Here is a 13,806-nt window from a genome sequence, read left to right as displayed (position 1 = left end):
CAATTTAACAAAAGAAATCAAATTGGTACACTTTTTTTTATTTTACATGACGGTGATGGTGATGAATGGGGACATGCAAATTAGCTGATAGTCTGATGGGAAAAACAATTACAAACTAAATATCCTATTAATTATATCAGTAGTAAATATTGGCGACACAATGGCACCATTTTCATAAAATGGCTGAGGGTTTGTTCATTCGAAGCAGACCAGAAAATGTATTAAGTGCATTGCATTGTGATGACTAGATCAAACCGGCCCAACCAGGTGAGAATCAAACAGTGCATGGACCCATCTTCATCATTGAAACTGCATATTTATAAAGGCATATCTCTCACTGACCTATCAGTTGACCATGAACTTTACAGGTGAAATGCCGATCTTACGCTTAAGGAAAACAAATCTGATATAGAAGACTTCACAATACCATTCTGAGAATCAAGAGGGTAAGTTCACCCTCCACATACCTTGCTATGTTACATTTGTCCATTATTGTTTGTGGCAATTTATCTTTAATTCTAGATACACTAGAGTTATGAATTATAAGATGGAATACAGATTTATAAATAAGATAATTAATGAGCCTACTAAAACTCAGTGTGATTTATGTTTTTATCTAATTTAATATGTGCAGGGGAGCTAAGAATATCAATAACCTCATGCCAGCCCTCAGTTTCATATTTGCTTATTATTATTATTGATTATAATTATAAGAATGTAATATTAACAGGATTGAATATTCAGATTATTGTTATTATTAATAATCAAATAACAATTATTATTATTATTATTATTAATACTAAGAATAATAATTCTTATTATTTAAACAAAATATTATAAATATGAATAGAAAACGCAAATTATTTTCAACTTGAAGTATTTAGATTACAGTAGGTATTTCAGAACAAACAAAAATGTTGCTACTTTTTGTACTTTTTAGTATATTTCTCTTTTTTTTTTCCAATTTTAGGGCCAAACCTGAAAGCATTATTCTCTTTGAACACTACATAAACAAAGATGAATGACTACAGATTTATATTCCCCTACCTCAGGGCATTTTTAGGCTTTATAGTTGCCATTGTTCTGTTTTTACACATCCAAACCTCACTAGCAGGTTTGACCATCAAGCTTTTTGAAGATTTCACCACGAAAGGTACGTGCTCTTGTGACAACTGCATAATGGACAAGATGGAGGATGATAAATGGTTCTTTGTGCGTTACAATCGCAACGTCCAACTTATCCTCAACAAGAAGAACAGTGTTTTACGCCAGGACGTCTTGAAATGGTGGAAGGTAATTGCATTGAATTGGATATACTTTTTTATTATTAATTTGAATTGACATTAATTGAAGAGGTATATGTGTTTATAGCCTCAGACACTCAGTTTGACTAGAATTACTCTGTCATTTTTGACACTTTTCTCAAAAAGCAATTTATAGTAGGCTCCTTGGGACAGTCCCAATGGAGCAATAATGATTTTCCCTTAAATCTGATCACAATCCTTTTTAATTGTGTCTGTAGGGTCTACAGTATGCATCATCCAGAATCATCCAAAAGAAGGATGCATTATCCAACTACAAAGCTGTAATAGAGAAGTTGTTTTCACTTTTCCCAGACAAAGAACACTACTCAGACGCTAGTCCAGATCGTTGCAGAACCTGTGCTGTGGTGGGGAACTCAGGGAGCCTCAACGGATCCTATTCTGGGCCTCTAATAGATTTCCATGATTTTGTCATTCGGTAGTACAGCAGATTCTGATCTATTTTTAATATTTGTTTTGAATTGTGTTTACTGCATTGATTGTGTTATGCTATATGGTTTGTCATTCACCCAAGGTAAGTTGCTATGAAGCTATGTTTGAAGTACTGTGATTTGGGATTCATGCTTGACAGATCAAAGTCAACTTTGTAGTGTTTAGTGCTTATAAGACCTAGAAGTGTTTAGTTTGTGAGCAAATCAGTGTTTTTGAACAAATATTTAAAGTGAATGAATCATTCTCGTACACCATTGTTTCTGTTGTGTTTCTGTTAATGAAGTTTAACCCATTTTAATTACTCAAAATGCAAAAGAAGCAAAATCGTCGGCACTTACTGGCATAGGTGAATGAATCTTAACTGAACAAATCCTTTTGGTGAACAGATTCACAAGACTCACTGGGATGATGGTACATCTCAACTGTGACAAAAATGTAGATTGCAGATTAGGATGACTCATTCGTTGGAAGGGTATTGGTTTTCACATCCAGTGTTTAGGACTAAGAGTGCACACTGTCATTTTGCTTGTGGTGAAATCTGATCTGTTTGTTTAGACAGTAGTATGTCCAATGAATCTACATTGATTGTTACACTAATGATGGACATGTCCACATTAACCATGCAGAACTCACTGATGCAACTCAAAATATTTAGTAGGGCTTATGACTCACATACAGTATAATGCATTCAATCTGAGACGTATAAATAGATAAACCATTAGCACAGATTCTTCTAATGGTTTGTATTGTTTGGATGTGTTGTGTCAGGTTGTGGTCTTGTGAATTAGCCATCTGCTTGTAAATGGTGTTTGATGAACAGATCACATAGCAAAACAGAAAATGTGTCCTGTGAATAGTCTAAAAAGACTGATTGTTAGTGTATTAGGGTTGGGAAACTCTACTGCATTGAGCTTCTCATATGGTGCAAAAAGTAGTAGGCTGCATTAAGAGCTAATTCTACCCGATCTTTATTATTTTTAATCTTTATGTATTCCGGTTGACTCAGCAATGTTCGATTTTCAGTGTACGATCTTTTAGATAAAATAGCTTAACCCTGTCAGTGTGAGTTCCCTCTGTGTTTTTTTTTCTCAGGATAAACAAGGGCCCGACAAAAGGCTATGAGAAGCATGTGGGATCGAAGACCACACACCGGTTTATCTATCCTGAAAGCGCTGTGGACATTGACAGCTCTATTCACCTAGTGTTTTGTCCATTTAAAATATTGGATATGAACTGGCTCATCAGTGCCTTCACCACTAAACACATCAAATAGTAAGAAAGGTTTATTTAAGATATTACATGATTGTGAAACAATGGAAATGTCTTTGGAGACATGGTCTGGCACAGTGGCACATTGCACAAATATGAATGAGCCAAGTTTGAATCATGCTTGTGTCATTTCCATATTCCAAGTGGCTTTACTATATGTTAATTATCAGTCACTACAGAAATAGATTAGAACATGTTTGCATTAATGTACTTACAATGGAGGTAAAGACACACAGAATCGTTGCAGGCAGAATTCCACAGGAAGCACGGCAGATTTTCACAGAATTAGAACAAACGTCATTCACAAAGTTCTACACATTCCCATAAATATTTATTATGACTTGATTCTGCTTTCAGCTACCAAGAAGAGTATAGTTCTCTCTGCTCTGTATCCTGTAACTCCTTTAACCATTTGCAGAACTCAGCAGATTTTCCCCAAATATCAGTGCAGAAAATGTGCAAGAAGTTAGCAGATTCCATCATGGCCAGGCCATTAGACTTAAGTAACAGAACATAAATTAACATAAGATTATTGGGTGATAAAATCGCTAACCTTGTTTGTACAGCTTCTGTCATGACCACAAAAAGACAGTTTCACTTCAGCATGATGTGCGCAAGGATATCATAAAAAAGATTGTTTACAAATCCACCCACAGCAATTACAGTGGTAATGCATAACCAGAAGTTCATCCGCCTAAAATAATGGTCCCAATTTGGGACAATTTAGACAAATTTGTCTAAATTGTTGCTGTGGAGTACGGGTGCTTCGACAGCTTAAAAGAGTATATATATTCCTGCAAAAAGAGTATATTTCCTCTAATTGAGCAAACACATTGAAGTGAAAGTCTTTCTAAAGATGTGTCTTTTAAAAGATGCCCTTCCCTCTTTGTGTAGTTTCTGGGTGCGGTCGTTATCTTTCCACCTCTGACAGCCACGATTGCTGCCTCACGTGACTGGGCCATAATCACGTTGAGTAAGCGTTCATGGATGGTCATGTTCTCACAATGAGAACATGAACCATGGCAACGTTGCGGTCTGGCTTTCTTTGTTCCGTCCCCCGCACCGGACCTTCTACCTATGGGTACAAGGACAGCCCGGTTGACGCTTGAGGCGATTTGGGGGCTCCAATGGGTTAGGGTCCGCCGTGTAATCTCCCACGGAATTCACGCCGCTCGGGTTGATGCATATGAGACAGCTTCAGCACTGGCTTCGGACTCGAGTCCCGAGATCGGCATGGCGCCGTGGCACATATCGCGTGGCCATCACGCTGGTTTGATGCCACATGTTCATCCCTTGGACAGACCTTACATTTCTGCCAGCAGGAGTCCCCATACAGCAAGTGTCCAGGTGCATCGTGGTTACGACAGACGCCTCCAAGTTAGGCTGGGGCACTGTGTGCAATGGGCACGCAGCTGCTGGCTCCTGGACAGGACTGTTGCTACATTGGCACATCAACTGCCTTGAGTTGCTGGCAGTACTGCTCTCCCTAATGAGTCTCAGGTGAGCCTGCAAGCGCTGGAGGAGGCAAAACCAGCCTTGTTGTTGCTGTGTCCGGTGTGTCCTTTGCGCATCTACTTGGACCACATACAGAGCTTTAGGTGCTCTGAGCAGCTCTATGTCTGCTTTGGCAGACAGCGGAAAGGGAATGCTGTCTCAAAACAGAGGCCATGCCTGCCTCTTTGGGAATACAAGCACACTCTACAAGGAGTGTGGCATCCTTGTGGGCACTGGCCAATGGCTCCTCAGGATGTGAGGAACTATACAACATTTTTTAGGGAGTTGGGGGAGGCTACATGTAGTCCGTGCATCTGCTATTACACACGCAGTAGCCTGCTTGCCTCATGCATCGGCAGCTTACGTAACACAGTTCAGCTAGTTGTGGCAGTTTGTATAGGGACCCCTAGTGTCACTACATCGACACAATGTCAAGTGAGTGACAGATAGGGACCTTCTCAGTTCCTCAGCACAAAACCTGAATGAGTGGCCAGCTCTTTTTATACCCGTATGTCCAGAGGAGTGGCATACAAATTCCACTCGCCAATTCTCATTGGTCTTTTCTCAAAGATCTGTGGTGTTTGGGGCTCCTAACGGAACGGAGGTTACGACAGTAACCGAGACATTACAGCTCAGCCTAGTTGTGGTGTAAATGGGCACCAAGTCACAATTTACACACTACTAAATATTTGAGCGTTGCACCATTGAATTTAGGTAGAACGTAACATACGTTTGAAATATTTACGGAAGCCTCCGACCAGGAGTAATGGATAGAATAAAAAAGTAGACATGAATGAGCTCATGTTTTGGTCGACAGGCTTCAGTCCTTTCCATCTATCTGATGATGTTGACATTTACACAAATATACATTTATGGGAGAAAACGTTATGTAAAAAACTTACTTCTTCAGCATGAAACTGATCAAACGGTGCAATTTCCTGTGTACTCCACCTGGTGTCGGGTTTCAACATATACGAAATAGATATTAAAATGAGGTCTGTATATTTTTTCCAGCCTGTTGTATTAGAATTAATTTATTTGTTGTTTTAAATACAGTTATTGAATTAAATGTTTTATATAAGCTAAATATATTGTTAATGAAATCTTGTTTAATTACGTATCGCATTTCAATGGGGATATAATTTATTATACCTGACAGTTACTTGAGCAAACAAGGTTTCGTTACTTGAGCAAACAGAAATTCACGGCTGTTTAACACTTCTGTGTACAAATTTGAAGGCTGCTTATTGGATCAATTAAGATAAATACCATATTATGCGACTACACATCACTTTACGGAGAGCTTACGACCTACTAGTTAAGTATTGTCTTAAGATCTGTTGGTGCAACTAAATTAAGCACTGACTTTTTCAGACATACTTTGAAATTGATAAGTTTAGCCATCAGTAATTATGTCAATGGTTCAAAAGTTACCATATATATATATATATATATATATGGTATTTAATTTCATATTTTATGTTTCTCAGTACATACATGAAAGTGAGACCTACAATAAAAGCAAACAAAAACAAGGTGAGAACATTTTAATTTAAAATGTTTGTCTTTGGATCATCATTATATATAAAAGATTCATACAAAAATTCACAGATTAAAAAAAATCTCCTGTTTGGTCTGGCATTGTCTTAGGTCATGATTCTTCATCCTGCATTTATAAAATATGTGTATGATAGCTGGTTGCAAAAACATGGCAGATATCCATCTACTGGCTTCTTAACACTGATATTTGCCCTACACATCTGTGATAAGGTAAAACTTTTTTCCAGCTCTGAATTTTTCTCACAGTTAGCTGAATTTTGTTGTGGGACATTCATTTCGGGTAAAATGTAGCTTAATGTAACTAATGTGAAAACACTTTTTTAACAGGTTAGTGTGTTTGGGTTTGGACCGACCAGTGACGGCTACTGGCATCATTATTTTGACAGAAGTCTGACTGACTTTAGAAGAGGTAATCATGGCGGAGATTTTGAAAATAAAACTACCCATCATCTTCATCTCAGAAACAAGATAATAATGTATAAGTGATGGCAATAAATACTATATGTGTAAAATGTTTTACCACAATCCAAATTCAGATGGTTTTATCATATTAAATTTAGATGATCATAATAATCATCTAAACTTATCTGATAATAAGATCTAAATGCAAAAATACTGTGTAATAAGATATGAATGCATAAAAAACTGCATTGTGTCTTTATAAAACAAACTATGTACATATGTAGGATTCATCTAGTCAAGTAGTGTTTCCTTATTTTGTAGGAGGGTCCAGCGGCATGCTCCCCTGTGAGACATAAATAAAAAAAATAAACAGCACCAAAGCATGTTATTTTAGTATGTTTGGGACCTTGATTTCTACATTTTCTTGTGTAGCTTGAATGTTAATATGTGATACAATCTAGGGAGGTTTCTCACAATGGTTTAAAAAATAGACTGTACCATGTTAAAATGATGGTAATAACATGGTATTTTGATTTAAACTATATTACTGAAATTATATTCTAAGGTACCTTAGAATTATTTTTGCATTATCTAAGCATCTGTAGCATTTTGAATTTGAAATTTTCTTTGACTTTTACTTTAGTTTAAAGGGATAGTTCACCCCAAAATAAAAATTCTATCACCATTTTCTCACCCTCATGCCATCCAAGATGTGAATAACTCTTTTGCAGAACACAAAAAAATATATATTTTTAGCAAATTATTTCAGCTCTTTAGGCCCATACAATGTGAATCAGAGTTCTGGACACCAAGGTACAAATATCACATAAAGGCATCATAAACATATGCAATATGTTTTGGGTGATGTACCAGATGTTATATTGATTTTATCATTTCACACACCCCTTTTCTTTTGGTGGGACAATTATTTGTATTATTTTATATGCATGTATACACTCACCTAAAGGATTATTAGGAACACCATACTAATACTGTGTTTGACCCCCTTTCGCCTTCAGAACTGCCTTAATTCTATGTGGCATTGATTCAACAAGGTGCTGAAAGCATTCTTTAGAAATGTTGGCCCATATTGATAGGATAGCATCTTGCAGTTGATGGAGATTTGTGGGATGCACATCCAGGGCACGAAGCTCCCGTTCCACCACATCCCAAAGATGCTCTATTGGGTTGAGATCTGGTGACTGTGGGGGCCATTTTAGTACAGTGAACTCATTGTCATGTTCAAGAAACCAATTTGAAATGATGGGCCTAAAGTGTGCCAAGAAAACATCCCCACACCATTACACCACCACCACCAGCCTGCACAGTGGTAACAAGGCATGATGGATCCATGTTCTCATTCTGTTTACGCCAAATTCTGACTCTACCATCTGAATGTCTCAACAGAAATCGAGACTCATCAGACCAGGCAACATTTTTCCAGTCTTCAACTGTCCAATTTTGGTGAGCTCTTGCAAATTATAGCCTCTTTTTCCTATTTGTAGTAGAGATGAGTGGTACCGGTGGGGTCTTCTGCTGTTGTAGCCCATCCGCCTCAAGGTTGTGCATGTTGTGGCTTCACAAATGCTTTGCTGCATACCTCGGTTGTAACGAGTGGTTATTTCAGGCAAAGTTGCTCTTCTATCAGCTTGAATCAGTCGGCCCATTCTCCTCTGACCTCTAGCATCAACAAGGCCTTTTCGCCCACAGGACTGCCGCATACTGGATGTTTTTCCCTTTTCACACCATTCTTTGTAAACCCTAGAAATGGTTGTGCGTGAAAATCCCAGTAACTGAGCAGATTGTGAAATACTCAGACCGGCCCGTCTGGCACCAACAACCATGCCACGCTCAAAATTGCTTAAATCACCTTTCTTTCCCATTCTGACATTCAGTTTGGATTTCAGGAGATTGTCTTGACCAGGACCACACCCCTAAATGCATTGAAGCAACTGCCATGTGATTGGTTGATTTAGATAATTGCATTAATGAGAAATTGAACAGGTGTTCCTAATAATCCTTTAGGTGAGTGTATACATTTAATACACTATATATACTATATCAATACATTTCATATTTCATGTTACATATATTTAAAATAAAAAAACTGAATCAGTTCCAAAAATGGAGCGCGTCTCATTTAAGACATTTCATTTTCCGTTCTCTGTCAAAAAGCTACACTTTGATGCTGTGCTGATTTAGCACTTTGGGAACAACTTTAGGTGTGACCAGCTTTGAATATGTGTGCAACACGTCAGTTAAATTGACCAGAATTTGTATCCTCTGCTGGTGACATCATTGGATGTCCTGTAACAGGGCTATAAATAGATGCGTCACAGGTGCATCGTCAGATCATTCTGTGTGTGTTGTGCTTCTTGACTGTCAGAACTTTCTACTTTCCTCTGTTAGGAGTTAGAATTGTTTGGCAGTGCGCAGAAACCTCTCTCTTTCTCTTTTCTTTAAAAACAAAAATTAAGAAGAAAAAAGAATGACTGATAAACAAGGCAAGCGGTGTGTGTTCCCATGTTTACGCTCTATGGCTGAAATGGACACACACCAGTTTTGTTTTGTGTGTTTGGGGGAAGAGCATGCTGCTCTTGCTTTGGGGAGGGTCGGGTGCGGGGATTGCGATCTGTTTCCAGTCAAAATGCTTCGCACTCGTCTCGCTTACTTCCAAGAGCCAGAGCCCACTCTTTCATCATGGGGCTCTCGCATACATCTGGCTGAGGAGCGAGAGATGGGTCCGTCCGTATCGCTCGCTCTCTCCCCAGATCCAGCTGATCCTTCTCGTAAGCCTGAAGCATGCTTCAGCGCCTCTTCGGTTCACGAGGGGGATGCTGAACCTCTGAATATTCCACACACAATAATAAAACAGCTGAGGTATTACTCGAGGTGGTTACTCGGGCTGTGGCCAGGCTACAGTTAGACTGGCCACACGAACAAGAGACCTCCCAAACGCTCCAAACTAGAAGACAGATTTCTGTCTGATGACCAAAAAAATAAATAACAAAATAGGACGGGAACGCTATATCTCTCTCATGGATGCATATTTTCATATAGAAATTCTGCCACAGCACAGGAATTTCCTGAGGTTCGCTTTCGGGGATGAAGCTGGGAAATAGCCCTAGCCCTCACCCTCCAGTCCAACAGGTCCCAGATGTGCTCAATGTGATTGAGATCCGGGCTCTTCGCTGGCAATGGCAGAACACTGACATTCTGACATTCTTTCAGGAAATCATGCACAGAACGAGCAGTATGGCTGGTGGCATTGTCATGTCAGGATGAGCCTGCAGGAAGGGTACCACATGAGGGAGGAGGATGTCTTCCCTGTATCGCACAGCATTGAGATTGCCTGCAATGACAACAAGCTCAGTCCGATGATGCGGTGACACACCGCCACAGACCATGATGGACCCTCCACCTCCAAAACGATCCCGCTCAAGAGTACAGGCCTCGGTGTAACGCTCATTCCTTTGACGATAAACGCAAGTCCAACCATCACCCCTGGTGAGACAAAATGGCGACTCGTCAGTGAAGAGCACATTTTGCCAGTCCTGTCTGGTCCAGTGAAGGTGGGTTTGTGCCCATAGGCGACATTGTTGCCAGTGATATCTCGTAAGGACCTGCCTTACAACAGGCCTACAAGCCCTCAGTCCAGCCTCTCTCAGCATATTGTGGACAGTCTGAGCACTGATGGATGGATTGTGCATTCCTGGTGTAACTCGGGAACTTGTTGTTGCCATCGCGTACCTGTCCCGCAGGTGTGATATTCAGATGTACAGATCCTGTGCAGGTGTTGTTACACATGGTCTGCCACTGCGAGGAGGATCAGCTGTCCTTCCTGTCTCCCAGTAGCGCTGTCTTAGGTGTCTCACAGTACGGACATTGCAATTAATTGCCCTTGCCACATCTGCAGTCCTCATGCCTCCATGCAGCATGCCTAAGGCACGTTCCAGATGAGCAGGGACCCTGGGCATCTTTCTTTTGGTGTTTTTCAGAGTCAGTAGAAAGGTCTTTAAAATACAGTGTCCTGAAAAAGGAACATTTCTTTTTTTGCTGAGTTTATATGAGATCGAGCTTTTGATACATAGGACAACTGAGGGACTTTCACACAGCTATTACACAAGGTGCAAACATTCATTGGTGCTCAAGAAGACAACACATTTACATTTATGCATTTGGCAGACGCTTTTATCCAAAGCGACTTACAGAGCCCTTATTACAGGGAATATCCCCCCGGAGCAACCTGGAGTTAAGTGCCTTGCTCAAGAACACAATGGTGTTGGCTGTGGGGATCGAACCAGCGAACTTCTGATTACCAGTTTACCAGTTATGTGGTTTAGACCACTACACCACCTTTATCTAATTATCTTATGTAGATTCTGAAGAGCAGTACTAAATAAATAAAAATTATGAAACATGTTGGGAATGCAAACTTATCTTCTCAAATATGTATAATTTTTATGAAACCTCAGATTAGTGGGTTATCAGCTGCCATCCTTTCTATCTAAATCGAGCAATTCTGTGATTTGGTGACTAAAAGCAGCCATTTGGCTCCTTAATCTTTCAGTCATTCAAGTCATTTTTTTAGTCTGAAGGCCTGGAAGACATTGATTAAGCCACTGGAGTGGTATGGACTGCTTTATGCGGCTTTATGTTATGTTTAGACCTTCAGAGTTCTGGCCACAATTTACTTGCATTGTGAGGACCAACAGAGCTGATATATTCTTCTAAAAATCGTAATATGTGTTCGGCAGAAGAACAAAAAGACATATATCAGGTATGACATGAGGGTGAGTAAATGATATGAGCATTTTTATCAGTGTCAATTTATACTAAGTGCAAATAGCCCATCTTGTTGGCAGAGGCTAATAACACCAACTTCGCCCACCACTGCTCAGACCAAAATCTGAGAAGTCAGCGACAACAGGTTTATTCGGGGTCAACTGCTGATCAAATGAAGGTGAGCATATTTGAATTTTTCACAATGGGACAGAAAGATTGAACTGGTTAACAGGTTAGACATTTAGTGGATTAAGAGATTGGATAACTAAGTGACTATTTGCGCTCCAGTAGTTTAGTGGAAACACAGATTTGAAAACAAACTGTGCCCCTGTGTAAAGCTGAATTATCTCTGGTTGTGACAATGGTATGTGTATGTGTTGTTATGTTGGAGATCTGGGTTTGAATCCCAACCCTTGACATACTTTTTCCCCATGTCACTTCAGTCTATTATGATGGACTTCAGGGGATGAATTTATGACATGTATACTTCATATGCCACTGCCTGAAACTTGAACGTGGAATTGACCTCACCGAAATGGCCTGCAGGATACACCTCACCGAAAAGGCGAACTGTGATACACTTTACTGATCTCTGCCTGTATCACCTTGGTCTTATTATGGACTACACTCTTAAAATGGAATACATAGACTTTCAATTATTTGCCAACAAAAGCCATCATCGGCCAACAGACAAAGAACTAGATTAGATTAGATTAGATTCAACTTTGTCATTGTGCAGAGCACAAGTACAAAGACAACTAAATGCGGTTTGCGTCCAACCAGAAGTGCAAAAAAAGCTGAAAAATGCAATGTGATAAGTAAGGGATAATCCACGGCTAGCCATGCATTAAAGGATTTTATACCACGGACTGTTTATATACTCGATTCTGATTGGCTGGAAGGTGCGCAGTAAAACCGTTTAATGCACAGGGAGTACCAGTCAGTTTGATTAGAGTTCGAAATTAATCCGCTACTATAATCATCGGTAACCATAGTAACACAGTTACACTTGCAAACAGAGTGAGAGAAACATATGAAAACGTTTATTTAGGTAGGCTAAATGGATAATTTTTGCATATCGTTTAATTTGTATGGTGAATATGGCAATTTTGAGAAATGGGCCCAGGCACAAGACGAAATAGAAGACTTGGAGAAGACGTTGAATGACAAAAAGCGGCACAAAGAATTAACAGCGACAGAGCTAGATAAGATCGAAGACGACAAAGATGAGGTCAATACGAAAAAGACAACTAAATGGGCAGTTAACACTTTCAGTGACTTTTTGCGCCAAAGACAGAAAAATTTTGATTTCGAGACCTGCTCTGCTTCTCTTTTAAATGAGACATTGCGGGAGTTTTATGCCTCTGTTCAGTCTACCGCTGGACGCTGAATACAGTGTTGCAAGTTTGATGTGTCTCAGAGCAGGTATAAACCGTCACATTACAAAATACAACATCAGTAAGTGATAAAGACTTCAAGTCAAGCAATGCCATCTTTAAATCAGTTTTAAAGCGCTACAGGAAAAATGGAAAAGACACCAGCGTTCATCATCCGCGTATTACTGAGTCTGACTTGGAGAAAATTAGAAATGCACCTGCACTCTCCCCTTTCACACCCACAGGACTTGTAAAAAAAGTTTGGTTTGACATACAGTTGTGTTTTGCACGGAGGGGAAGAGAAGGAAACCGTAACCTATCAAAAGAGTCTTTCGTTCTCCGGTAAGACGAGAATGGGAAAGAGTACCTGACCCTGGCGCATAACCCAGAGACAAAAAACCACAAGGATCCCACCGCATCGGATAGAGAAAATTTACGAGGATTTATGTTTGCGAGCCTCGGCGACCCACTTTGTCCCGTACGTGGACAGCTTTAAAAAATATCTGTCAAAGTGTCCAGAAAATACCGGAGCGTTCTATTTGCATCCGAGACGCATCCCTCTGTGCAAACTCGAGAGTACCGAAATGTGGTTCACCAGGGAGCCGATGGGGCTCAGCTACCTTGGCAATATGCTAAAAAGTATTTGTGAAGCGATTGGTAATAGATATTTCGTTTTTGCCCATAAATTTAAACTGTGTTTATATTATTTTCCAAATCTAAATTGTATACTTTAAATTCTTGTTGTTCAGGTTGAAGGTATCTCACAAATGTACACAAACCATAGTTTGTGTAGCACTGCCGTTGGACGACTCTCTGATGCAGGACTAGAAAGTCGCCAGATCATGTCAGTGACAGGCCACCGATGCGAGGCGAGTTTGCGGTCATATTGGGCCCCATCTTTGTCAGAGAGGAGGGAATGGAGTGACATACTGACATCTAGAACCTCAACAATCAAAGCGAAACATAATTTCACCTCCAAGCCTAAAACTGAAATAACCCTACCCTTTTCCATGTCTAACTTCACGATAAATGGAAATGTGGAGTTTAACATCAATTAGTATAATGCTGAGTAAAACAATCCCCTATCGAAATTTCCAACTGTTTGATTTTTTTGTTTTCATTTAATTTAATGCATTTCAATAAATTTAATGTGTCTTTATATAGCC

General features: G+C 39.6%; 1 protein-coding gene across 2 annotated transcripts; it reads left to right on the top strand.

Annotated features, from left to right (window-relative positions):
- Positions 1-355: 355 nt before the first annotated feature.
- LOC127650933 (CMP-N-acetylneuraminate-beta-galactosamide-alpha-2,3-sialyltransferase 1-like) lies at positions 356-7,965 on the top strand. 2 transcript variants are annotated; one of them, XM_052136595.1, is made up of 8 exons: positions 356-446; positions 971-1,293; positions 1,523-1,740; positions 2,847-3,026; positions 6,008-6,053; positions 6,168-6,287; positions 6,405-6,486; positions 6,801-7,965. In XM_052136595.1, exons 2-8 carry the CDS (start codon positions 1,018-1,020, stop codon positions 6,833-6,835), a joined length of 957 nt encoding a protein of 318 aa, XP_051992555.1. In that variant the 5' UTR covers positions 356-446; positions 971-1,017; the 3' UTR covers positions 6,836-7,965. The 2 variants fall into 2 exon arrangements, with proteins under 2 accessions (XP_051992555.1, XP_051992554.1); XM_052136594.1 differs by having other exon boundaries at positions 6,405-6,847.
- Positions 7,966-13,806: the final 5,841 nt, after the last annotated feature.

Source organism: Xyrauchen texanus, chromosome 10, assembly GCF_025860055.1.
Source record: "Xyrauchen texanus isolate HMW12.3.18 chromosome 10, RBS_HiC_50CHRs, whole genome shotgun sequence".
Lineage (NCBI taxonomy): Eukaryota > Metazoa > Chordata > Actinopteri > Cypriniformes > Catostomidae > Xyrauchen > Xyrauchen texanus.
The sequence above is the reverse complement of the archived record's forward strand: the minus strand, read 5'-3'. Positions and strand labels throughout refer to the sequence as shown.

Coding starts and splice junctions, on each gene's coding strand:
- LOC127650933 (XM_052136594.1), top strand. CDS start 1,018: ATGAATGACTACAGATTTATATTCCCCTACCTCAGGGCATTTTTAGGC. Junction 1,294..1,522: donor ACGTCTTGAAATGGTGGAAG/GTAATTGCATTG, acceptor TTGTGTCTGTAG/GGTCTACAGTATGCATCATC. Junction 6,288..6,404: donor CCCTACACATCTGTGATAAG/GTAAAACTTTTT, acceptor CTTTTTTAACAG/GTTAGTGTGTTTGGGTTTGG.